Source organism: Heteronotia binoei, chromosome 15 (assembly GCF_032191835.1).
Source record: "Heteronotia binoei isolate CCM8104 ecotype False Entrance Well chromosome 15, APGP_CSIRO_Hbin_v1, whole genome shotgun sequence".
NCBI classification, from domain to species: domain Eukaryota; kingdom Metazoa; phylum Chordata; class Lepidosauria; order Squamata; family Gekkonidae; genus Heteronotia; species Heteronotia binoei.
The window spans coordinates 8,936,905-8,964,702 of NC_083237.1; the positions used below are offsets into that span (position 1 = coordinate 8,936,905).

Consider the following 27,798-nt stretch of genomic DNA (forward strand, 5'->3'; position numbering starts at 1 on the left):
ATGTTCGGGGAGCTGAACATTGGCAAGTTGACCTTCAGGAAGACCAACTGCTGAACTGTCCAGGGTTGCAGGCAATTGTGATGTGGGCAGACAATGTTGCCCATATGTGAAAAGACGCACTCGCTCTGCATGCTCATCGGTGGGCAGGAGAGGAACGCCTTGGCCACGGAGGAGAGGGCCGGCCAGACCCCCTCCTTCATGACCCAGTAGTCCAAAGGAGACGCTTCCTGTGGCTCGAGGGGCTCAAAAATAGTCCCTCACCATCGCAGCACCCGTCTCCGCTCTCGGTGCCCTACCGCTCCTAGAGGGGCCAACGACCCGCCCGATGAATGTCACCTCAGCACTCCTCGTGGCGTGAGTCTGGTGGGAAACAATGCCTAGCTGGGGAGGCTGGGGATGAACAACAGCAGCGGAAGTCGCAGATGAGCTGCTTCCACACCCATCCTCCTCAACTATCGGCACTGGGCCCCCCCTGACTCTGGAATGCTCGACCTTCTGGGAGAGCTCGTCTCGCCAGCGATCGAGCTCTTTGGCCCGCTCGGTGACTGTGCCCTTAAGGCGCGGGTCTAACATGGTTGCCATCATGTAGACCTTATCCTGGGTGAAAGTCTGAAAGCGGGCCTCTAGCCCTACCTGCAGCCTAACAACCAGGGCGCGCACCACTGGAAGAACGTCTGCACGGCCTTGAGCTGGCACTAGAAATGAGGCCAGGTCCTCACGGGCCATCTGGACCATGGGGACGACCAGTGCGATGCTCGCCGTGTCAGATGAGAGCATTTCTGTGTAGGTCTTGAAGGGCCCAATAACCTCCACAGTCTGAGAAATGACCACCCAATCTTCTTGGGTGAGACGGTTCTCATCCCGAAAGACCCTCATCTCAGAGACAAAGGCATCCAGGGCTGCTCTCTGCTCCACCATGCGCTCCAGCATGGCGCAGGTGGAGTTCCAGCGTTTGCTGACGTCACCGAGCAGGCGGTGCCATGGTACGCCTGTCAGTGTCTGTTTCTCACGCAGCCGATACGAGTCCGTATTGCTGCATGAGAAGTGACCCGTGATGTACCGACACTTCTGGAGCAGAAGTCGGTACTCATGGGTCCCGGCTAGATACAGACGATCCTGGCTTTTCGTCTGTCCCAATGCGTCCTTAACCACGAGGTGGAGAAGTTGGGCCATGCAAGGAAGGCGTTTTAGGCGCAGACGTTGGACAGCCGCCTCGATGTTTGAGCCACCATCAGTCACCATGAAGCCCGTGGCGATGTCCCCGCTGCCTATCCAGCCCTCTAACTGCCGTGAGAGGAAGGCTCTGAGAGTGTCCGCCGTGTGCGGCGCGTCGACTGCTTCGGCGTGCAGCAAGGCGCAGTGATAGCAGGCCCGGCGGCCCTGACCCTGCCTGTCGCTACTGCCACCCCCAACCACCTCTCTGGGTTGCCACCAATGCAGTCAGGGAGAGATACCCCTCGAATGCATGTTTGGAGGTCCAGATATCTGAGGTGAAATGAACAGTCCCCCCGGCAGCCCGGGACAAATGCTCCTTCACCACAGATCTGGTCGCCCTGAAAAGAGCTGGCACAATGGTCCTGCTAAGGGTGGTTCTGGCAGGAATTTTGTACCAGGGTGCCAGGTACTCCAGCAACCCCCGCACCCCAGGATTCTCGACCACTGAAAATGGAAGCCCATGGGCGACCGACCTGGCAAGGTGCCAGGCGATCACCCTCCTGCCGTGCCTGATTCCCCCTCTTGGCACAGAGGTGCCCCTACCAAACATCTCAGGCAGAGATGCCTGGCATCCCTGTTCTCCCACGGAACGCTCCTGGAGAGCGGAGGTAGTCGCGATGGGACGGACCTCCTGGCTGGGTGGTGGTGTTGTCTGCTTGGACAACACAGCACCAGCCTGCTTCTCCCCCTTAAGAAGCACCCCCGGGTGGTGCTTCCGCAGGTGATTCCGCATCCCCCCCAGAGTCAGGTGGGCAGGGTCCCGCCCACGACTGATCCGGGCCCTGTACAGCTTGCACTGCGCATAATGTGGATCCTCCATAAGTTGGAAATGCTTCCATACTTCAGAGGTGAACGGATGCCCAAACTGACTGGCAGGTTGGGTGTCCGGAGCCACCTCTTTTGAGGTGCTCGGGGGAGACATATCGTGTCTCAGGGTGGCAGGAGGGGCTGGCCACCGGGGGGAAGTGGGCGGAGATGGAGGCACCTCGTGTGTCTCCATCTCTTCCCCCTCCACCCCATGCGGCCTCCCTTCCTGGCCATCCCCTGAAGGACTGCTGGTGCCTGAAGGAACCGAAGAAGGGGGCTGGTCCTCCTCAACCAGCTTCTCCTCCAGCTCCTGCACGACACCCTGCACCCTCCTTGGGGTGATCGTTTTGGATAGAAAACTGTCCCAAAGCTCATCTCCAAGGAGGGCTGCTCTTGCTGCCCCTCCTCCGGCTGCTGAGGCCAAGCGACATCAGCCCGAGCAGCAGACCCCTGCGCAGTGCCAGCACCTAATGACACCTTTGCTGGGGGCGCCCCAGCAGCAGCCTTGATGAAGGGCCCAAGGCGGGCCTTCTTCTTCATCACACTCCGGCCAGAGGTCGGAGTGCTGGAAAGCGGCTGTGGAGTGGCCCCATGCACAGGTGGGGGGACCTGGGTCCTCCCCCTCCCCTCCACTCCTCTAGTCTTCTCCTTGGCCTTGCCCCCAGGGCCCCTCTTCTGCTGCCTGTCACTCATGTCACCCTTGGCCAGTCTCACAGAACCTGAACTGAGAGTGGGGTTTTTTACAAACCTAACTCACTACACTGTACCCTGAACCAACAGGTGCCCTGACTTCTTTTTAAAAACCCTCCCACCAAAGCTTGTTTATTTGTTTTTTTGGTCCCTAACCTGTCCTTCTTTGGGTTAGGGTAGTATTCTGGTAAAGTTTAGGAGACTAGGTGATTCTGCCTCTACTTGGCTGCAGTTTTTAAAAGGCTACCTTGAGATGAAGGCAATCCTTGTTATATCCTCCTAGTTAAACTTCTCCTAACTAGATCCTGGGACAAACCTGATTTCCTTGCAAACTAGAAATCAGGTGTCCTCTATAACGTGAGAGAAGCTGTGGTTTACCCTGTGGAAATCTAAGGATGCACCGGCTTTCAGTGGCTGAAAGCCAGATGCACCGCTGCTGCAACCCTAGTCTCTTTAAAAGGGAGCCTGATGTGGCCTAGTAGTCACACTGCCTTTTATGAGAAACCTAAAAACTTTTTAAAGCACCCCTATCTGGCCTACTTGAATTGTGAAAGGAGATAAAGCCCTAAACTGGATTAATTTTGTTTTAAATTTCAAAAAAACACAATCCCTAAAAACACCCTTATTAGTGGGCAGCCTATTTAGTGGCCCTAGCCAAACCGAGAGCACACTCAGATTCCAAAAATCACTCTATAACAACAAGAAAGTGACCCAGCCCACACACACCCTCGCCAACCCCCACACCAACCAGAGGTAATTTAAAAAAAAACAAAACAAAACCAGCAGAATCACAAAAGGCCAAGCAAAGCAACTCAAGTGTTTAAAAAGTGGCCTTTCACCAATAAGAAAACTTAGGCCAAATCAGTCAACAACACCCCCCCCCACCCCCAATCCAAGAAAAGTGACAACAGGAAAAAAAGGCCAACCAAAGCAACTCAAGTGTTTAAAAAGTGGCCTTTCACCAATAAGAAAATTTAGGCCAAATCAGTCAACAACACCCCCCCCCCCCCCAAAACCAGGAAAAGTGACAACAGGAAAAAAGGCCAAGCAAGTTTTTAAAAAGTGGCCTTTCACCAATAAGAAAACTCAGGCCAAATCAGTCAACAACAACACCCCCACCCCTAAAACCAGAACCAGGAAAAGGGGGACAAAAGTGGCCTTTTAAACAATAAAAATTAGGCCAAACAGCACCCCCCCCCCCAATAACCTGAAGAGAAAAGTAACACAGCAGCAACACAACACAGCAGCAACAAATCAAACACTGAAACAGTAAAAAACTCAACTTTTAACAATACAGGAACTTTCCCCACTCCCCCCCCACCCCAAAAAACCCTTCACCCTAACCCCAAGAAATCCAAGCCACTCAAATCAGGAGAAGTAAAAGGACACTGCACTTTTAAAAGTCCTCTCACTAAATTAAGATATGGGCAAATTAGCAACCCCCCACCCCAGGCCCCCACCCCCAGCAGAACCTAATCCCAACCCCAATAGGCTACCCACCCAGTACTCACCCACCCAAATCTGGACAAGTAAAGGGACTCTAGTTCTTTTACCAACAAAAACTAAAACAAGAACCCCAAAACTGTCTTACCTTGTCTTCTCTACTCCAGGGAAGTCTGGTAAGGCTGAGTGAGAGAGCAGCAGGCAGCAGCTGAAGCCAAGGGCCAGCCAGCAGCAGCACAATCTCTCTCACACAAACCCACATACACCAACACAGCAATGGAGGAGTCCAGCCAGGAAGACTCCTTAAAAAGGTTCTCTGGCCCTACAGAGAGCAATTTCAAAAAATAGCACTGCTCTCTGATTGGCCAGACAACAGTGCTTACTTGGATACCCAAGTAAGCAAAAGATCAAAATAACAACAATGTAGCTGATGGCTGGGCCATCAGCTACACAACAGCCCTGCAAAGCATGCATTTGCAATGCATTTTTCAAATGCATGCTTTGGATTGGCTGCTGGGGCTCCTCTTCCCCCTCCCCCCCCCGATCCCAGGGAGGCTATGGGAGAGGCGGGAAGAGGCCACTAAAGGCGGGAAAGTAGGCAAGCAGCTCCACTGAGGCTGCAGAAGCTACTTTCCCGCCTTTTCCATTGACAGCCGTATACTTTCGAATAGCTATTCGGAAGTATACGGCGAGCTTATTCGGCTGCCGCATAATAGGCGGCAATGGGAATCGGCTACGGCCAATTCCGTATACAGCTGAATCAGTGTTGATTCGGCTGTATATACGGTTCGGCCGAACCGAATGCACACCCCTACCACAGTATAGGATTTATATCAGGTTCTTTCATGATGACATATAGTTTTTGTTTTTAAAGGATTTGACTTCTGAGATGTATTTAACAGACCAATCACGTGTCTGCAATAATAATAACAAAAAAAATGATGGTGAGTATTGTTTCTGCATGACCAGTTTGGTGTAGGAAGAGCCAGTTTGGTGTAGTGGTTAAGTGTGTGGACTCTTATCTGGGAGAACCGGGTTTCATTCCCCACTCCTCCACTTGCAGCTGCTGGAATGGCCTTGGGTCAGCCATAGCTCTGGCAGAGGTTGTCCTTGAAAGGGCAGCTGCTGGGAGAGCCCTCTCCAGCCCCACCCACCTCACAGGGTGTTTGTTGTGGGGGAGGAAGGGAAAGGAGATTGTGAGCCGCTCTGAGACTCTTCGGAGTGGAGGGCGGGATATAAATCCAATATCTTCTACTGGTGGTGGGTCCAAAAGCTTGGAGATGGGAGGTTATTTAACACTAGTCACGCAACAAAGTTACACTCCCAGCTGCCAAGTGGTTAATCAAATTTTACTATCAATTTTAAATAGATAGAGGATGGATGGATGGATGGATGGATAGATAGATAGATGATAGATGATAGATAGATAGATAGATAAATAGATAGATAGATAGATAGATAGATAGATAGATAGATAGATAGATAGATAGATAGATAGATAGATAGATGATAAGGTAGAAAGGTGACTATAACATATTTGTCTTTTTAAAACATTATCTTTATTGCTGAACAGCTGTGATAATGTGGAATGTTGATGAACACCTCCTACTTACTATTGTGCCAAGGACCAGACGAGACTATAGTTTGAAAGGGAAAGAAAATCTTGCTACCAAAGATGTCTCTCACAACATGAACTCTCCTCACATTATTATCTCCCCCCCCCCCATAATTTTCCAAATTACTGTAATTTGGATCAGGTATAGTGTCTTCCACAAAGTACAAAAACATCAATAAAAGTGGTTATAAAACTGCAGCTGTGGCATTGCAAGTTGGATGTAGGGTCAAAATATAGGCAGGGCCCCATCTCTTTGGTCTTTGTCAAGTTGAGACAATAAGCCAGACTGTAGGTCAAAGTTACCAGAAAACTCAGCTAGCATTCAAGGCACATGTCTGCCACTGTGTTGATGTTAGGTAAAAGGCCAATGCATTTCCCTTTAAGAAATACAACAGTGCATGGAACTAGCACCCAAGGTAATTTGTGTTGTAGATAGGCACAGGAGAGTCAGAATAGTGAGGCTGGTGTTGGTACTGCTGCTTCTGTTGCCTCCCATGGCATGCCAGAGAATGCAGTGTCCTGAATCTGACCCCATTTTGATACCACATGACAGGTACCAGGGAGGGGACCTTGTGATTGGTGGGATTACTTCACAGATCATTTACAGCCTTCATGAAACTTTCTTCAAGAAACATCCGTCGCACTATCTGGCTGAGGTGCCAATGTAAGATATTTTCCAGCTTCTGCATTGTATGAGCTTTGTCAGATTACAGACCCTAATTCATGTTTACAGATGTGTCAGACTCATCCAGAGAGTATGTGCTGGTTTTGTTCAGCCCAGCATTTCTTTACAATATCCTACTGAATCTTCTGCTCTGCTTGCAGTGTATCTGAATGGTCAACTTCCATACAAAGAACTGTTGTTATTATTATTATTATTATTTCTGAAAGTTGAGGGATTAGTATTGTGGTAAAGCACAACAAGAAATATCTCAAAATATTTCACTGTGTTGACAGGATTGTGACCAAGTTCTACCAACACCTCCTGGCTTTGGTGTTTGCCATCAAAGAGATCAATGAGAATCCAAAAATCTTGCCCAACGTCACCCTCGGTTTTCACATTTATGACAGCTACAATGAGTTTAAGATGACCTATCGCACCACTCTGGACCTGCTCTTTCATTTTCACAGATTTTTTCCCAACTATAAATGTGACATCCAGAAAAATACAATAGCCGTCATCGGTGGACTGGGCGCAGACGTCTCCTTTCGCATATCAGATATCTTAGGTCTTTACAGGATTCCACAGGTAGGATTGCACTCATCTCTAAACAGTTGTAGTTTACTTAAAACTGAGAATGACCAAAAAATAAAAAACAAACAAACCCTGAACTGCCTCTTCCAGCAACTGAATGAAAGTATATTCTGATGCACAGAAGACCAAAAGTGGAATTAGGATTAACTCAAGGGTAGAAAAATATGAAGCATGGGTAATATGTTATATTATAGTTATTTATTTTAAAGTTGATTTTAAACCACTCTGCCCTATAAAATAGGGCTTAGGGCAGTACGCATGGAAAATCTATTTACAAAATTCAGAGTTATTAAAAATCAAATATGGATTAAAAATTTAAGATATTAACCTCTGACAGATGAATGGCAATAAAACTGCCAGGAATGTGCCTTTCCCTTTTTGAGGAGGCACAGAGAGAGAAAATTATACTCCATTTTCTCAGTGAGACTCACGTTGGATTGCATAGTGCAAGTCAAACACAATCAGCAGGTGTGCTCTGTGGTTTGGACTACAGAAATTGGATAACAAGCAAAGATCTAAAACAGAGCTGAAACAAAGCATAAGCATTCAGACATGACAATTTATGGACTAAGTCAGAGCATACTCACAGTGAAAGGCATTAGTATAAGGCGGTAGTCCCTATGCAACTTTCTAAACCATTACATTGCTTGTTGTTGTTGTTCAGTCGCACAGTCGAGTCCAACTCTTTGCCACCCCTTTTCATTATAGTACAGTCCTATTACCTGTTTTGACAAGTGCGACCAATTTAATCAGCACTCCACCAATGCTCCCTCTAAGCTGAGTTACTATGAGGTAGCTCACAATTTTTTTCCCTCCGGCTCATGCGTTTGTGTCTTAACTCAGGAAGGATGGCTGCAGAGGAAACTAATTTATGCAGTAGCCAAGTTGCTCACTCACAACTCTAATGACAGTAGCTCACAAGGCAGAATTTTGGCTCACAAGACTCCACAGCTTAGAGGGAGTATTACACTACCCTAAAATCAATCATCCTGTCATAGCTTCTGTTGTCAAAATTTACCTTTCAGAAAATGGCACAGCAGGCATAGGGAAGGATTTAAACAAATGTTGGTTTATTTAAACAAACTGGCAGGGAAGGGAACTGATATATACTTAGGTTTTGACAGGGATTTTTTTGTAGATATATACATAGGTTTGGGGGATTTAGAATATGTAGGCAGACAGTTAAAATTGAACACAGAACTAATTCTGAGGTAACTATATTGTATGATACAGTGTTTCCCTTAAATGGGTTTAGCTTTTCCTGAAGGTATCATTGACATTGAAGGTTTATCTGTTGATAAACATTCTATATTTCTGGTTAACTTTTCCACAGTAAAATCACACAATCTTAAGTGTACCCTGCTTTGTCCCATTGGTTTTAAGACTAAGGTCACTCCACTAGAACTCTTTCTCTGGCCAGATCATTACTATCTTCCCTTTAAGATAAATAACCTGAGCTTTGGCACCTTTTGAGGGCCTTCCACTGCCACCTAAAACCCTTGGCCAAAGCCAGATCTTCCAGACTTCTAGTCTTTCCCCTCTTTCGATAGTAAGCTTAATATGGGAAACTATTTTCCTTCTCAAGATGTGATTCTTTGACAAATACAGAGAGACAGTTCTTCACTTCTGGGAACAACATCTCACCAGAATCTCCAGTATTCAAAACCACCCCATACAGGCTCTGAATCAGACTCTGCTTTGTGTCTCTTGACACACAATAGAGAGCATTTCCAAGACCACAACTCTCTTTTCCAATCAATCTTTAACACCTTCAGTTCTGTAACTGTTTTCTCCAACTGTCTAACTGCCACTCTCTTTTTACAGTTAGAAGCAGTTACCCAATCAGAGTAAGTTTTCATTAGCTGCTGCAGTTCCATTAGCTGTCACTCACATTCATTGTCTCTCTGCATGCATATGCCTGTTGTCTATCACACCTGTGCAAAAAAAAAATGCATTGTATGTTTTTGGTTGATTATGTTCCTGTTATTTTTTTGCAAAAATTGCATTATTTTTGCACAACTTGAAATTCAGTCATCAAAAAACTTTTTCTCGCTGTAAATATAACTTCCATTTACTAGTATTCACCTCATAAAAAGGCATATCTATAGAGGCACTCTTATAAATAGTTTCCAAAATAATTTTATGCATATCCTTCTAGCTCACATACGGCTCATTCAGCTCAAAGCTGGGAAGTACAACGGAAATATCTTCTTTTTATCACATATTCCCAAATGAAGACCAGCAGCATACAGGAATACTCCAGTTGCTTCTCCATTTTCGATGGACATGGGTTGGGCTCTTTGCTGTAGATGACAACAATGGAGATCATTTTCTACAGAAGCTGGAACCACTGCTTCTCCTTAAAGGAATATGTTTGGCCTTCACAGAAAGAATCCCAAGCTACGGCCACTTTGACTCATTGGATGACACTAATGAGTTCACTGCAAAGATACGTCTTCCTTTCTCAGACAGCAATGCCAGTGCATTTATTCTCTATGGAGAATCTATGACTTTTATAGCATTGCACTTCTTGATTCTCCTCGGAGATGCTGCATATAAAACTAACAAATCACTGAGGAAGGTGTGGATTATGACTGCCCAAGTTGATTTTGCATTAGTAGGTGGTCAAAGGGGCTGGGATTTCCAATTTTTCCATGGTGCTCTTTTCTTCACAATGCAGTCAAACAAACTCCCAGGATTCCAGAAATTTCTTCATAATACAAAACCTGACTTGAAACAGGGAGATGGTTTTCTCAAGGTCTTCTGGGAGCAAGCATTTGACTGTACCTTTCCGGTTTCCAAGGATCCATTGGAAGACAATGATGTGTGTGGAGGGGAGCAGAGCCTAGATAATCTTCCTGGGACTGTTTTTGAAATACACATGACTGGTCATAGCTATAGCATTTATAACGCTGTGTATGCTGTGGCACATGCTTTGAATAATATGTATACATTTAAGTCTTTTAACAGAACATTAAAGGGTAGCAAAGAATTTCAAGTTCAGGATCTTCAACCTTGGCAGGTAATATTTCTACAACAAATGACTTTCTTTCTTTCTTTCTTTCTTTCTTTCTTTCTTTCTTTCTTTCTTTCTTTCTTTCTTTCTTTCTTTCTTTCTTTCTTTCTTTCTTTCTTTCTTTCTTTCTTTCTTTCTTTCTTTCTATACATGCATCTTTTCAACTTCAATATGTAGTGTTCCCCACATAATTCACTGACATAGACTTTTTGTGTAATGTTTCCTTTTGTTTGCAGATCAGAAACAAGTTAGCAAAAAGATACAGGGATGGGAGTTCGTGCAGCATATAGTTCTCACTAACATACAGATATGAGAAGCAGAACTTTATCCCATGAAACTAAAACAACACACACACTTTTTTTTTGGGGGGGGGGAGACTATTTCCCTGAACTATACACCATAAATATACTACAGTTTGGATTTACTATGTGTGTGTGACTGTCTGTCTGTCTATCTATCTATCTTGAATCCACAACCATGGAGAAAGCATTAGTTACATTCTTCCACCCTTATAAAGTAGTTTTATTTTCCTCTGGGTTTAGATTAACTCAAGCAAAAGTTCACATCTCCCCTCCCCCTTCATCTCTGCTTGAAGAATCCAATATTTTAAATTATTGGCATAATGTTCAGAAGTACATTCCATGATTTATATCAGTTCCAAGATCCTAGAATCTGGATAAGTTTCGGTCCAGGTTTTAGTGGTGTGTCTTGATCAGCTGACTAAAGGAATGCCTAAGAAAGGCTCTGTGTTCCATCCTTCATTTCTCATGTTTATTAAGGAGACCATCAGGATCTACTTAAATGATTACAGCTCCTTAAAGTTACTATCCCATTTTTTCTTTTCTCTTTCAACTAGCTTCACCCATTTCTTCAGCAGGTTTCTTTTAACAACTCAGCTGGAGAAAGAGTGTGTTTTAATGTTAGGGAAATGGAAGTTGGATTTGATATAATGAACCTGGTCACATTTCCAAACAAGTCCTTTGCCAGAGTGAAAGTCGGAAGGGTGAACACCAATGCTCCCGAGGGACAACAATTTATCATTCATGAGGACAGTATTGTGTGGCAGCCCAATTTTAACCAGGTGTGGTTTCCAGCTTACAATTATGGACTGCAATCTCCATATGGGTGGTTTGGGGTTAGTAGTTTCCTTTGCAGCATCTACTTATTGCCATGGGTGATGTGGTTTGATTAAAAAACCCCCCCAAAACCGTGTCATGTTTCATTTAGGACTTTCTATGTAGCAGGAACTCCACACACCCCTGATGTGGTCAATCCTCTAAGAACTTACAGGGAGTACAGGGTCTACTTTAAGCTCCAGGAGGATTGGGGTGTGTGACCTAATATGCAAAAGAGTTCCTGTTACAAAAGAAGCCCTGCACATAGAAGTAAATAGTTATGTAACAGTAGAATATCCAAAATCTCTAATCTTTCTAGGTCCCAATAATATTCAAAAGGTAGGCATGGTATTCTATTGTAGCAAAATCAAGCAGACAACAAGCGATACTTTTAAGAATAACCAATGAATCTCATTCCAAAATAAGATTTCACGTGTTACAGCTCACTTCAGCAAATGCATATGGATGAGCAAATCTTTTTTAGAGATGCTTATAACCAACTTATCATAAGGGTGAGGTAACAACCGAAGGAGTGTCTAATTTACCTTTCTTAGGTAGATTTACCGTTCTTAGGTACCGGTGTCTAATTTACCATTCTTAGGTAAAATTATTGAGAGGGCAGTGGCATTGCAGCTGCAGAGGTTTCTGGATGACGCTTCCGTCCTAGACCCGTGCCAGTCTGGTTTCCGGCCAGGCCATGGGACAGAGACAGTGCTGGTCGCCTTGGTAGATGACCTCCAGCGGCAACTGGATCGAGGCGGCGTCGCGGTGCTGATGCTGTTAGACCTGTCGGTGGCATTTGATACAGTGGACCATCAGCTACTGACCCACCGCCTCGCCGACATAGGGGTTAGGGGGTTGGCCTTACAATGGCTTTCCTTCTTCCTCAAGGGTCGGGGACAAAGGGTGGCAATTGGGAGCGAACGGTCCCAGAGGCACACACTAGATTGTGGGGTGCCCCAGGGAGCAGTTCTCTCCCCAATGTTATTTAACATCTATATGCGCCCCCTTACCCAGATTGCCCGGAGGTTTGGGCTGGATTGCCATCAATATGCAGATGACACCAGCTCTATCTGCTAATGGACAGCCGACCTGACTCCACCCCAGGGAACCTGGATCAGGCATTGCAGGCTGTTGCAACGTGGCTTAGACTGAGTGGGCTGAAGTTGAACCCAATGAAGACAGAGGTCCTTTGCATGGGCCGCGGCGCTCTGGGGAAGGAAATACCTCTCCCGGTCTTCGACGGTGCGCCATTGAAAGCAGCGCACCAGGGTTTTACTGGAGCTTGGGTGTTTTACTGGAGCCTTCATTATCAATGGAGGCCCAGATAGCAGCCACTGCCAAGTCAGTGTTCTTCCATCTGAGGCGGGCAAGGCAGTTGGACCCTTTCCTAGAGCGTCGGGACCTAGCAACAGTGATTCATGCGACGGTCACCTCAAGATTGGACTACTGTAATGCCCTCTACATGGGACTGCCTTTGTGTCGAATCCGGAGGCTGCAGCTAGTGCAGAACGCGGCGGCTAGGCTGTTGCTAGGACTCCCGAAGTGGGAGCATATACAGCCGGGGCTACGCGGACTGCACTGGCTGCCGGTTATGTACCGGGTTCGCTACAAAGTGCTGGTCATTACCTTTAAAGCCCTATATGGCCGAGGACCGGCCTACCTGAGGGACCGTCTTTCCCCATATGAGCCCCAGAGAGCACTGAGGTCATCAGGGAAAAACAAACTGACCATCCCTGGGCCAAAAGAGGCTAAAATCCAGAACACTCGTGTGCGGGCCTTTTCCATCGCGGCCCCATGCCTATGGAATCAGCTCCCAGAGGAGGTGCGGGCCCTGCGGAACCTTGACCAGTTCTGCAGGGCCTGCAAGACCACCCTTTTTAAGTTGTGATGAAAGCAAGGGAGAACTTATAGAGAGTAATAGATCTGCTGTACCGTATTAGATTTTTTAAAGAAAAGGGGAATATCTTGCACATTGAGAGACTCAACCCTACTCAGAGCACCTTCCACATAATTGGGGTTGAGTTTCTTCCAGAAGCTCAACATCTGCAAGACAGCCAGTGTGGGGAAATGGTCAAAATGTCAGACTAGGATCAGGATAGCTCAGATTCAAATCCCCACTCTGCCTTGGAAACTCAGTGGGTGACTTTGAGTAGGTCACATGCTCAAAGCCTAACCTAGCTCACAGAGTTCTTGTGAGGATAACATGAAAATGAGAAGAGTGATGTAAGCCACTTTGGGGAGAAAACTGGGAAAGCAATGAAGTGAATTAACAAATCTAATTTGTTCTTGCTTTACATTTACAGCTTCCTCTCTTGAGCCAAAGGTTATCTCCATCCAGTCCAAATAGGTTCTTGCCCCAAGTGATTTACCAGCAATTAAGGTTGATTGAGGATGTATTTACCATCAGTGCAAAGCATAACCATTCATTCTGTTATGGGCTGTGGTTTCCTCCATTTTAGGCAAGACTGCAGAGAAAACTTAGACAGAACCAAGTTATTTTGTTGCTGATGACTAAGAAAACTAGGTATCTTAACTGCTTCTATTGTGATCTTCTTTCATGCTTTTGCATAGGTTGTGCCTGTTTCTATGTGCAATGACTACTGCCAACCTGGTTATCAGAAGAAAAAGAAGGAAGGGAAGAAGTTTTGCTGCTACGATTGTGTTCCTTGTCCAGAAGGGAAGATTACAGAAGGGATAGGTAGGTGAGGCCTAGTGAAAACTCTACACAGGTTTATTCAGTGGGGCTTAAACCCAACAGTGAGTGTTCAGATTTGCACTGGTACTACATTCTATTCCCAGTAATTCTGAAGATGGTTTATCAACAACTAATTTATCACAGTATGCACATAAACCAGAAGCCTCTATCATCCTCCCTGAAAGTCAGAGGGATTTCAGTGCAGAATCCAAAATAAGGGGAAGGAAATTTCTTGAAGTACATTGCTTTTTGGTGTTGTTTGTGCAGGCATTCAACTGTAGCTATTTTTGTGGAAGAGATTCATTGCATTACCCCTGCATGCTTGTAGTGATAGACAGCCCCCAAATTTGGAAGTAGGCAGGGTGACTCAAGCTATTGAGTCTCCTGAGACATCAGAATATAATGCTATTTTTCTGAGCCCTGTTCTGAATGATGGAAAATCAAGGGGAGCTGCAATGATCAGGTTTGGCCTCCATGGCCATTGGGACCTCAGTTGGAAGTTGTGACTCCTTCCTACTTCTGTTATCATCTGTTCATAGCAGATGCACTTCAGAGTGAGTACTGATGTGGCAGTAGAGGATAGGTGTAGAGGGATGGTTTAGCTGAGGAGTGTGTGCCCCTTGCAAGGATTTTGAACTACCAATGTCATTGTCAGACGGTGGAACTTCAAAGTAAGCAGACTTCCATTGGGTACAATGTTAAGGCTTTATTTGATAATCCAAAGGTTCTGAACAAAGAAGCATTGGAACTGATGCTCTTGGAATGGAGCATAGATGTTTTAACTAAAAGTACATCAAAGGTTTTCTAAACAAATCTACATTCCCACACTAGAGTGATACATTTAACACCATCGCTTTCTCTTATCTCCCTGTGGTTCCCATTCTCACAGAATAACCCTGCTGGCTTCCTTGAGGCCTATTATCTTCAAAGGGTTGTTGCCTTTGTTAACATCAAGGACAGGAATTTACAGTAGGGTTAGTAACATCTTCATTTCTACTTTGAAATGCAAGGTCTCTGTTTAAGGTTAGTAGGAAATGTTAAAAGATGGAGTTGGTTAGGTCAAGCTCTACATTTCAATTTAAATGCAGCATCATATCATAACAGTAAAGCTTTCCAGTGTCTGACACAAAGGTGAGACTCCTGGAATACAAGCTTGCTAGCATCATGGTAAATTTGAAAACTACTTAAAAGGCCCAACTTGGAATGGTTTGAATAAATTAATATGTGCAGAATTTTTGACATTTTTGACAAGTTTGAAGTTAACGGTGACCCCACAGAGTTTTCAAGGGAAGGGTCATTTAGAGATAGTTTGCCATTCCTTGGTCTCCGTAGAAACAATGTACAGCATTTCCTTGGTTGCCTTTCAACTGGGTATTAGCCTGTCCCGACCTTGTTTAGTCTCTGATAGCCAACAAGACTGGGCTAGCCGAGGGCATATGGGGTTTTAATTTACAGAATGAAAATATCGCTGGTGCTTTTCCTGCATTGGCTTGTGATTACAAATAAATGAACATCCAGGCAAATGTGTATTTATTATTAATGGGATTTATACACACCCCATCGCACCAAGGCAGGTTAAGGGGTTATGATTTGATGTAAATAATCATGAACCAAGTATTTAAAAATGCTTTGAGTACAGTAAATTATTGCCATGAATTGAGTATGATGATAATATGCTATAACAGTCAGCAATGAGGAGATCGCAAGTGCCAATATTCCTGTGTCCAAATTAAGCATTAAGAAAGAGCTAACAGATTTTTACAGCATCTTATATTATAATAACAATTAAGTTTTAGTGACCAAGTGACTGGTACTAATAAACTTTCTGACTCTCTTTCTCTCCCCAGATATGGTTGACTGTATCAGATGTTCAGAAGAACAATACCCAAGCAAGGACCAAGATGGGTGCATTCCTAAAGTTTTAACCTTCTTGTCCTTTGATGAACCTTTAGGGATCAGTTTAGCTTCAGTTGCAATTTCATTTTCCCTGGTAACGGCCATGATTCTAGGTACATTTATGAAGCACAAAAATACCCCAATAGTGAAAGCCAATAATCGGGATATCACATACACTCTCCTGGTTTCCCTGCTGATTTGCTTCCTCAGTCCTTTGTTATTTCTTGGATTCCCTAAGAAGGTGACCTGCTTCTTCCGACAATCTGCTTTTGGCATTATCTTCTCTGTGGCTGTTTCTTGTGTGTTGGCCAAAACGATCACTGTGATTGTAGCTTTCATGGTAACCAAACCAGGATTCAGAATGAGGAAGTGGGTGGGGAGAAGACTGTCCATCTCCATTATTCTTACTTGTTCCCTCATGCAATCAGGCATTTGTGTTGTGTGGTTGGGAACCTCTCCCCCTTTCCCACATTTTGACACACAGTCACTGACTACTGAGATAGTGGCAGAATGCAATGAAGGGTCAGTCTTCATGTTTTATATTGTCCTTGGGTACATGGGGCTTCTGTCGCTCATCAGTTTGACTGTGGCTTTCCTAGCCAGAAAGCTGCCAGACACTTTTAATGAAGCCAAATTTATTACCTTCAGCATGTTGGTCTTTTGCAGTGTTTGGTTGTCTTTTGTTCCAACCTACCTGAGCACCAAAGGGAAACCCATGGTAGCCGTGGAGATCTTCTCTATACTGTCCTCCAGTGCAGGGTTACTGGCCTGTATTTTTTTCCCCAAGTGCTATATTATTGTGTTGAAGCCTGAGCTGAACAAGAGAGAACAGCTAAAAAGGCAAAAGTTTTAAAAGACTATAGATATCTTATTCCGTGCATTTTTTCTGACGGATTCATAGGCCTATTGTGAGTCTGAGTCATACTGGATTTCAGTTAGTTATTACCGATATATACATCCCATTTGTTCTGAATTCCAGGATAATGTAGTTCATGAAGCATTTCTGAATTTAATAGTATATTTTGTGTTAGCCTTGTTCTGACTAGACCAACATATGACTTGTAGAGTCTATGGTGGCCCTTATATTGATCCCCACCAAGTGTGGGGAAAGCAAAATACAAGGAAATTCTTATCCTCTCCATCTATGTTAGTTTTAAGGGCTATCAAATTTGAATGTTCAGGCATTCCATATTTGTTGCCCTCCTCTGGATATTTTCCAGCTTGTCTATATCCCTTTTCATTGTGGTGTCCCAAACTGAACACATTACTCTAGGTGAGGTCTACCCAGAGCAGACTAAAGTGATGGCATCACTTCACATGATCTGGACTTCTGTTGATACAGCCCAAAATTTGCGTTTGGCTTTTTTGCTACCATATCATACTGCTTACTCATGATCTCTGTATGGTCCACTAAGACCCTGGGATCCTTTTCACACAGACTCCTCCAGTTTGCATGATTTATTGCCTCTATGAGCCTCTAGTTTACACTTGAGATGGGGGAGGAGAGAACCGAAGCAGACCACCAAGGTTTATCCATGGGCCACAAAAGTGCTGAATAATAAATGAAGAAACATGAATTACAAAGTCATTGCATCTTAAGCAATTCTGTTTGCTCTGCATGTTGGAATTGACTTGGTTTAAACAACAGATTATGAGGAAATGTCTTAAGGAATATAATGCCTGAAGGGGCATATCTGTTTTGAAGAAAACAACAGAAACCAACACAAAAGTCTTTCTCTGTCTCTTTCTCTCTCTCACTCTTAACTGAGGTCTGGAGGCAGTGTGTGAGAGAGACAGCATGTCCCAGAAAATTGGAGCTGAGACCGCCAGTAGAATACTGTTTAAATTTCTCCTTATTGCTTCATTGGTTATTTACCAGTGTATTAAATATAGGAATTACTGAATAGCCTGGTTGCTGGTTTTAGCTCAGATTTTTTTTTTTTTGCAAGTCTTATATTCTGGGTATTTCGTTGCAATTTTTGTGGGTATCACTATACCCTTCCTGTAGGTTTAAGCCAGAATGTAGCCTGCCTTCCTAGGTCAAGTGTGCAAAGTTACCCTACCCTTCTCTTCATCCAGGAGTATCAGCCTTCCTGCCTGCCATGCCCCCAAAACTGACTGAATGACCTCAGCCTTCTCTCATCCTTCAGTGAGCTGCCCCTTCTCAAGGAGGCATTTACCTGAGAGGAGCCTTGTTCCCCTGTTTCTAATCCCAAGCAAAACTAACTTTCTTTCTTTCTTTCTTTCTTTCTTTCTTTCTTTCTTTCTTTCTTTCTTTCTTTCTTTCTTTCTTTCTTTCTTTCTTTCTTTCTTTCTTTCTTTCTTTCTTTCTTTCTTTCTTTCTTTCTTTCTTTCTCTCTCTCTCTCTCTCTTTCTCTCTTTCTCTCTTTCTCTCTTTCTCTCTTTCTCTTTCTCTCAAGAAATCCTATAATCCAAAGAGTCAATGCTGATGGGCCTTCCTTCTGACTCCTCTTCCCCTGCTGTGCCTGCCCCACTTGGTTTTCTTCTCAGCTCTGCCACTCTCCCAGAAGTAGGAAGCATGGAGCTGTGTCCTGTATGCAAAGTAAATAGAATACAAGAGATACAGCAGAAGTGTATGTATATCCACTGCTCTTAATCTGAACGGCACACATTCCTCCTATCAGTGATTGTCACCATGAATAGGAGAACAACATAATAAGAAGTAGACATACAAGCTTCTGCCACCGTGGTGGAGAAGGAACATTCCAGGAAATAGACAAATGTAAGTGAAGCATCCAGTTGGAGTTTACAACAGCAGGATTAAAGTAAGATCTCAGAAACCTAGGTATGAATCCCTGCTCTGCTATAGAAACATGCTGGGTGATCTTCAGATAGTCATTCACTCTCAGGCTAAACTAGCTGTCGGGGTCATTGAGAGGACAAAACAGAATTATATAAGCCACTTTGGGGAGAAAGGCTGGATACAAATGAATGAAATAATGCTTTACAAGTTTATAAGATATGTAATTTCCATCCTAGGGAGCTTTGTAGTGCAGAGTGGTAAACTGCAGTACTGCAGTTCAAGTCTGCTCATGACCTTGAGGTCAATCTTGCCAAAAGTAGGGTTCAGGAAGCCAGCTCAAGGTTGACTCAGCCTTCCATCCTTCCGAGGTTAGTGAAATGAGTACCCAGCTTGCTGGGGTAAAGTGTAGATGACTGGGGAAGGCAATGGCCATCCACTCTATAAAAAGTCTGCCAGGAAAACATTGTGATGTGATATCACCCCATGGGTCGGTAATAACTTGGTGCTTTTACAAGGGACTACCTTTACCTTTTAAAAAAAAATCATCCAAGACCTGATTAAGATCAGATGAATCAGACATCCAATTAACATCAGACCAGATATCAGATACGAGTGGTATCAGCTTGCTGAACTCTCTAACCCTCATAAATCATCAAAAGCAAGCAGATTATAAAGCTATGAAAGAGGCTTTAAGAAGGTCAAATGAATGGCAGTGGATTAAAACAACGGTTGCTGTAGCACTAAAGCACTAAAGTACTTGATGCACAATACAAGTGGTGAGGAATCCATTGTTACATATAAGTGAAATGATTTGCCCCCCCCCAGTCGAAATAAGAGACAGACACAAAGTATTGGGTTTAAACCGGGCCGCTTTATTAAATTCAATTAACCTGTGAACTCGGCAGGGATGAAACCTAACCGATACAGGTCAGCATCATCGACCCCTATGGCCGGATGGGGGAGGAAAATTCCCAAGCCATCTTCCATGGCTTTTTGTAGTGCCCTATTAGCCTTGCGCCTAGCGCGCTCGATCCCACCAGGAGAAAGGGCATACCTCCACACCCTTCGTGGCAGAATTGCTGACCACACCAGGATCACCCCAGGCCACCTCCATTTTATTTCACGGAGATCAGCCAGCGCCTGCTGCGAGAGAGCCTTCCCTCGCAGCATCCCCAGGTCGTTCCCACCTAAGTGAACAACCAATATGTGTGGAGGCGGAGCAGCCCTTTCCCTGAACAGTAAGGGCATAATACCAGGCCACCGCAGGCCTCGCCGACCAAGCCATTCCACGACCGCCCATGCACTGAGGCCCAGCTGGGTGCCAACTGACGACCGCCGAGCCTGATGGGCGGCCCAGAACACCATGCTGTGCCCGCAGATGAGAATACGCCGCCTCTCACCACGAGCCACAGCACCTGTAAGACAAAAAAGGGGTCAGGCCGGTGAACTTAAACAACAATACCAACCGTGCTTGGCCCTCCACCCTTTATGAACGTACGTCTTAAAGGCCGCCGACCGCCAGTGCCCAATGCGCTATATAGAAGCTGGCATGTAACCCATTGAAGCAGCCATGGAGGCAGCTCCAATGCGGAATGAATGGGTTCCGAATTTGACACCCGTCAAGCCTATCGCGGCCAGGGCCCGACTCATCACCGCCCAGAACTGGTATTTGGTGAGGGGTGAGGCATCCTCATGCCGGAAGAAGGGGCCATCCCCCGAGCCCCTAAACTGAATATACTGCCTAACAGCCAACACCGGGTACAGCTCGTGGACCACACACTGTCCAAGAGTGATGACGGACCCCCTCCTACATTGATCGGTCTTGGACCGCCTTATTGTCAAAACTACCTGCCCCTGACCAATTTTGACGTCTCCCGCCTGGAGCGCCCGCATGGAAACGTCCGTCTTGGACTGCATCACCAGTTCACTGATCCTTAGGGCACCGAAAAAAGCCACCAACGAAGCCGCGTGAAACAAAGCGGCCTCGAAGGGGGAAGAACAAATGGCCAGCCAGCTGCCAAACAGCCCCTTAAAAACAGAAGGGGAGATGGGTTGCCGGTCATCTACGCGCGGGCCACGCTCCCTGGCCCAACCCTCCAGCATTTTCCTGATCCTAAAGTCAGCCGTACTATCCGCAAACCCATGGGCTTTACTAATAAAGGCCAACACCGCCAGCTGGCCTCTAATAGTCTTCAACCCAAACCCCTCTGCTTCTGATATACGCTGAATTGCATAATGTGAGCCGTGGGAATCGGCCAGCAATCCTTCAGCGCAGCAGCCTTCCTAAATTCCTGAAATTGGGAAGCCGCCCTAGCGTAAGCCCTTCTTGTACTGGACGCTAAAGCCAACTGAATGGCCCTACCGGCTTCAGCTTCCCAAGCCTCCACAGCTCCAAAGGCATCCGCTCCGGCCGCAGGTCCGCTTCTGGAGCGAGCTGCCGAAAATGCTCCATCTGTTGGCGAGATAGAGCATCCGCCACCCCATTGCAGACCCCGGGTACATGCCTAGCCGTGAACAAAATGTTCAACCGGAGGCAACGAAGCGTAAAAGATCTAACCAGATTCATGACCAGCAGAGACTTTGAAGTCAAGGAGTTGATAACATGTACTACTGCTATGTTATCGCACCAAAAGAGCACAGAATGGTTGGCGAGTTGCTCACCCCAGAGCCAAACGGCGACCAGGATAGGGAAACATTCCAAAAAGGTCAGGTCCCTGCTAAGCCCACTGTCCAACCATTCTGTAGGCCATTGCTCTGCACACCAACGCCCCCTAAAGTACACACCAAACTCAGTAGATCCGGAGGCATCTGAGGAGATCTGAAGCTCAGCTTCGATCTTTAACTCCTCCCTCCAAAAGGAAACGCCATTGAACGCTTCCAAAAACAACTCCCAAACTTCAAGGTCCGCCCGCATTCCTGCGGTCACACGGACACGATAGGGGGAACGCAACTTACACATAGCGTCACAAAGACGCCGCAAGAAAGCCCTACCTGGTGCCACCACTTTGCACGCAAAGTTAAGGTGACCCACCAACTGTTGCAACTCCAGCAACGAAACCTTGCGCTGACCCTTCAATGTAGCCAACCGAGCTCTAAGGTCCATGACTTTCGCCTCTGGCAACCGAGAAGACTGTTTGTGGGTGTCCAGCTCAATCCCCAGAAAAGTAAGTACCGCACTGGGTCCCTCAGTCTTCTCCTGTGCCAAAGGAACCCCCAGCTCGCTGGCCAACTCTTGAAAGGCCCCCAACAACCTGGTGCACTGCCCAGTGCCCGGAGGACCAACCAGAAGGTAGTCATCCAGGTAATGCGCTGTGTCGTTGCATCCCGTCCTGTCCCGCAGTACCCACTCGATGAAGGAACTAAAGCGCTCAAATGCGGCACAGGATACTGAGCAACCCATAGGGAGGGCGCGGTCCATATAGAATTTGCCCTCGAAGCAAAAACCCAGGAGCTCGAAATCCTCGGGGTGCACTGGCAAGAGACGAAATGCTGTCTTACTGTCACATTTCGCCATCTCGGCCCCAATGCCACAAGCCCGCACTACTTTGACCGCTTGGTCAAATGAAGTGTACCGCACCGAACACAGTTCCTCAGCTATGGCGTCATTGACCGACGCCCCTTTGGGGTAGGACAGGTGATGGATGAGGCGATACTCTCCAGGTGCCTTCTTAGGCACCACCCCCAGGGGAGATACCCGCAACGTTGCGACCGGAGGCGCCTCAAAGGGTCCAAGGACCCTACCCTCCTTATACTCCTTGTCGATCTTTGCTCGAACTATATGTTCAAGACCCACCACTGACTTAAGGTTAGGAGCCAAAAAAGGGCCCCTGGGCCCCTGGTAAGGGATCCTGAACCCGAATGAAAACCCCTCCAACAAATATTGCCCATCGGCCTTGCGCGGGTACTTCCTCAATAACTTATTGAGGACCCTCAGCCGAATGGGGCTGGGCCCCTTTTCCAGGGGGCTGCTGACTGTTACCGCCGCCCCCAGGGCGTTTGACCCAAACTTTTGGCTTGAACCTGCTTCAGGCGGACTGGGCATGAGGCCCGCTACACAGCGGGCACTCGTGCTTGAACTTGCAGAGCTTCCGGGTGCACACTCCCTTAGAAGTGAACTCCCAGCATAGCAGCCGGGGTTGAACCGGCTGGCCCGCCGACGGGTGGGCCCCTGCAGCAAGCTGCTGATGTTGCTTTTGGACTAAATGTCCGCTGTCAGACCTGTCACCAGCATTAGGCCTCGCCGGGGACATCAGCTGCAGCCACAGCTGCTGGTTGACTTGGTCCCAAGGCAACCCAGGGTTGACAACAGCCCTCATACGGAAGGCTTCGTCGTATTGCAGCCATGCTGCACCGACGAAGTCCGTATATGCCCTATAAATAATATCAATATATTGAAAAAGGGCAGCTGCCCGTGCCGGCTGCGCCCTGGCAATAACACCCGCATAAATTAAGAAGCCAGGCAGCCAGTTTGCCCAAGTCCTATCCAATTTACGGCGTTTTAACTTTTCTTTATCCTTCTCGTCAAGCTCATCTTTGCTTTTCTTCTCGAGCTCCCTATAGAGAAGGCCGAAGACATCCATATACTCTCCACGCAGGATCTTTTCACGGGTAGCCCCCGTTAAATGATCCCCCAGAGGCAAAGAGGTGTCTCCAAAAGGGAATGCGTGTACTGGTATACTAGCATAAGGGTTCGGCGGGTAAAACCACCCGCCTCCAAACCCAGAAGGGGACATTCCCTGCACCTGGGCATATTGCTGCCCACCCCAAGGCAGAACCCCCTGGGGAGGCGGCCCTGTGGGAGCTGCAGGTGTCGTCGCGCCTGCCTGCAGACCCGCTGTCTGCAGGCCAGCACTGCCTAACCCTGGCCCCTGTATAACAGAACTCTGTAGGCCCCAAGGCCAGGGCAGCGCGGCCCCCCACTGGGCAGCGGATGTGCCGGGCTGCCCCACACTCCAAGCCCCTCCGCCCAACCCAGGGGAGAGGGCGGGCATCTGGACAGGTCCCCAGGGCCACCCAGGACTCTGGTGTGGTGACGACTTACCCCCAGCACCAGCAGGAGTTCCACCACCAACCGGCTTCTGCGGCACACCACCTCCATGGTCACCGCCGTTCCGCTGTTCACCTGATGGTCCTTCTCCCGGGTCATCTACGTCGTCCGGCTCCAGCTGCAAATCAGGAACCGGCGCTCCGCCCTGCAAAGCAGACAGTCGAGCCAGCATCTCTGCCTCAAATGTAAGGCGCGCCGACCGCCCTGAGGCGCGCCGACGCCCCTGCCATATTGGACCCCCCACAGCGAGCCGTTGCTGCTCTAAAGCTTCTACTTGGTTGATAATGGCCAAAAGGACCTGCTCCCCTTGACCCTGCTCCACAGGTGGGCACACCCGTGGGGCACGCGCAGGCTATTTACCCTTGGCCTTACCTTGGCCCTTCTTCGGTGCCATGGCGTCAACCTTGATTATTTTACCAAAAACCACCCAACCACCTCTATGGTGAGGAAGGTAGATGCAGAAGGCTAATCCCCCAGCAACCTTTGCAGGACCACAGGCAGCTACACCCCTTTAAAAACCTATTGTAACCGGCAGCCGGCTATACCCGGGGGTCACCAAGGCGCCACAACCCGTTAAGGCAATGCTCCTGTCACAGGGCCATGGCTCAAAATACTACCCCAGACTTATGAGGCCCAGAATGGCCACCGCAGGCGCCAATGGGTGTACTTGATAATGCGGCTCGCCGCGCTAAGTAAAATGGCCACCCTAACTGTCCTCTAAAATGGCCACCGCGTGCGCAGTGCACAGATAGCGCTGTGCCTTCCTTGCCGCCCAAAACCGTCTTCGAATAAGATGGCCACCGCCTGCGCCCTGAAGAAGCACAGGGCTTCCCCTTGCCGCCAGAGGACGACCACGTTTTAAAATGGCCGCCGCACGCGCCTTTCGACGAGCACAGGGCTCTCCCGACACCAGGGGACCGACAGGGAGTGATCGCTCCGAAAAGGACCGCCGCACGCGCCTTCTGAGGCGCCCGAGGCTTCCCTCTCGCCCTAGACCTCTGCGCGGGCACCCCTTGCCCCCCTCCAAAAGAAGGAGACTCCCCCAACGCAGCCGCCGCTCGCGCTACAGGCTCCCGCCGTGCGAGCCGCAGACCGATTCCGGCCGCTGCTGGCCACTCACCAGCACTCCGAGCCCAGAAATGCCTCCCCCAGCACAGCAGCCGCTTGCGCAAAGAGCCCCTTGCACCACAACAAACCACACGCCGATCGATCACCGGCCGCTCGCGCTACCACCAACGCTAATGCTGCTCCGCTAATGGTCCAGCACCCAGCCGACAGCCCCGATCCTCGACGCGCTGAAGCCTGAACGATGCCGTTTCAGCACGAGGCTCTCCCTCAGAGAGCCAAGAAGACAGCCGCACTTACTCAGGGCGGGGCCAGGGCTTATATAGCCCTGACGCCACGCCCCCCACTAGCCCCGGATTGACTTGGGCTGTCAATCACTGCCCTCATTCTTCCGCGGGGGCAAAGGCGGCCCCCAGCCTGAACGCCGGCTACGCCGGCTTGGCTGGAAAGGGCCGAGTCTTACACGTGTGTGTTTGATGTCTACTTCAGTGACACGCATTGTGACATTGCTTCTTCCTTGAAGATCCTTAGCAATTGGCCTGTCTTTTGACTACAACCGGTCATTCTAAAAACTTGTCTGCCATAGCAGCACCACGTCCAGTCATCAAAATAGAAGTCCTTGTGTTCCTTCTCAGATTTCATCTATAGGGTCTAGTTTTCCTGATAGTGTTTACTCAGGAAGAAGTCTGTAGCCTACGACTGCTCTACTGAGCAGCAGAGTAGACACAGATGCAGATCTGGAAGGGGGAAAAAAAAACAGATTCAGGGCTGAAGATGCCACTTAATTGCCTCTGCTAATTTTGCTCTCTCTTCTGTGTAATTATCAAAATCACTGAAATTTATTTCCCTTGGCCAAGTTATAGAGAGAGAGTGAGCTAGAAAACAGTGTCTATGTAAGTCTTCTGGTGGTTATAAAAAAAAAAAAACCATTTTGTCCCTGAAAACTGGGAAGAAGGTGTGTCAGGTAATCTCTGTCACATTTTCCTTCCCATTTGAGAAAGCAGAGTTCAGGCCACTGCATGGGGAATCTCTGCTGTTCGTCTGAGGCATGCTTTTTAGCCTGCTTGATTCTACATATCAGGCTGACCATTTCCTTTTCTAAAAGGGTAGCAGCAATCAGATGTCCTATGGATTCTGGGCTATCTGTATCTAGTCAGAAGTTTTGCAGCCAGGATGTTGGTGCTGCTGCTGTTGCAGCTTCTCTTTATTCCCGTGGTGTGCAAAGATATCCTTCACTGCCCTGATACTGATCCTCTCTATGTCCCACACAAATGGTATCAACCTGGGGATTTCCTAATTAGTGGGATGATGTCTCAGATGATTTATGCTCCTTTCAAACATTCTTTTGAGAAACATCCTTGGAAGGACCCATTTTATGCTTCTCTGTAAGGAAACCTTTGTGAGCATCTTTGGGAATCTCTCACCAACACTTCTTTAGAATTTATGGTGAATTAACAGAGCCATTAGGAAGCTATCTCTGGACAAGTAGGGTTGACTAGGGGAGCGTCAGCAAATCATGTAGCAATGGGGAACCTGATATGAGCCCTTGAGGGAGTGCACCCGCTCCTGGACTATTGCAGGTTGTGGAAGAAAGCAACAAAGACAGTGAATGAATGCATCAAAAAGGGCAATAATCAGGATAAATGCAAATCATATAATTATGACAGAAAATATGTTATCGCTCAAATTTTGACTAGCAATTTAACAAATTGAACTCTGTTTTCTCTGTGTCATGGTATAAAGAGACCATTCACAATGGCATGGTTCCAGAAGAATAGATGAATATGAAGGAGCGTACAATGAAGTTCTAAAAATGATTTGCTTTGGAATAATGTCCATTTGCTGTATTTCAAATGATTAAAAAAATAGAGCTGTTTAGGATGACACTGGGTATTGATTCCACCCACCTCCACAACAACAAGGTTGACTCAGCCTTCCATCCTTCCGAGGTCGGTGAAATGAGTACCCAGCTTGCTGGGAGTAAAGTGTAGATGACTGGGGAAAGTAATGGCAAACCACCCTGTAAAAAGTCTGCCAAGAAATCATTGTGATGTTTTTGGTTTTGGTCTACCCTTGTTAGAATCCATGGATGTATTTTTTCATACCGCAAATTAGTTTTGACTTGAATTTGCTGCTTATGGTCTGTAAACTGACCTGGGCTGAACTGGAAAGGTAGAATATAAATATTTCAGATCCTTTATATAGCCTTGACTTCATGGGATTGAAACCATTTTCCTCCTTCCCTGTGGAATTTTTAGGTTTCCTAAATCTTTACATCTAGGGACTGAAGGGTTTCATATAGATTTGATTTTTCTTGTTTATGAAATCATGGGCTGTGAATATCCTGAAAAATTTAGCTGAAATTAAAAATATTGCACCAGCTGTTATACACACACCACATCCACTTGTACACTGGGTCATAGGTGAGGATGCTCAGGGAGCAATAACACGGAGGGTGGATGATAAAGTCGAGGAAAGAATAATGATCTCTTGAATTCTACTGTACTGCAAGCTGAGTTTCTGATATTGTGACAAATATCTAGCAATATATAGAGAGAATGGTCATCATTTACTTTGTCACAAAAGTTAGTAGTTTGGGGAAAATAAATGAAGAACATGAAAAAGGTGTTCAGGAAGATCTTTTTCCATTTTTTTAGCTACCTACTCAGCCTAGGTGTTTTGATACATTATCAATATTATCTGCGCTAAAGTGTGAACTGGATATCTAAGAAACATGAAAGGGGGGCCTTGGTTCAGTGGCAGACCCTCTGCATGGCATGCAGAAGGTCCCAGGTTCAATCCCCGGCATCTCCAGTTAAAAGGACCAGGCAGTAGGTAATGCGAAAGATCTGCACCTGAGACCCTGAAGAGCTGCTTCCAGTCTGAGTAGACAATACTGATCTTGATAGACCAATGGTTTGTCTTAGTATAAGGAAGCTTCATGTATCTCATAGTCTTAATAACCATATATCATAGTCTTACTAACAGGCAAATGAAATAACAAGAACCCCAAAAGATCAGAACTGGGATAAAATAACTTAATACTATGTCCAGTGGCGTAGGGAGGGGGGGCGGGGGGGGCGGGTCGCCCCAGGTCTGGGGGGTCCCCGCATTGGCAGGGGGGCCCCCAAACAATGGCCGTGTTGCTGCGCTGCAAGGGGGGAGAAAAAGA

The 27,798-nt window shown here is 46.9% G+C and overlaps 1 protein-coding gene across 1 annotated transcript; it reads left to right on the forward strand.

Moving 5' to 3' along the window:
* Positions 1-6,279: 6,279 nt before the first annotated feature.
* LOC132584657 (vomeronasal type-2 receptor 26-like) lies at positions 6,280-16,603 on the forward strand. Its single transcript, XM_060256556.1, has 4 exons — positions 6,280-6,434; positions 6,728-7,019; positions 13,731-13,833; positions 15,699-16,603. Exons 1-4 carry the CDS (start codon positions 6,280-6,282, stop codon positions 16,601-16,603), a joined length of 1,455 nt encoding a protein of 484 aa, XP_060112539.1.
* Positions 16,604-27,798: the final 11,195 nt, after the last annotated feature.

Excerpts from the sequence above, each read along its gene's own strand:
- LOC132584657 (XM_060256556.1), top strand. The coding sequence starts at position 6,280 with ATGCAGTGTCCTGAATCTGACCCCATTTTGATACCACATGACAGGTAC. Across the intron at positions 6,435-6,727 it reads TATCTGGCTGAGGTGCCAAT|GATTGTGACCAAGTTCTACC; the intron begins GTAAGATATTTT and ends CTGTGTTGACAG. Across the intron at positions 13,834-15,698 it reads CGATTGTGTTCCTTGTCCAG|CAGATATGGTTGACTGTATC; the intron begins AAGGGAAGATTA and ends TCTTTCTCTCCC.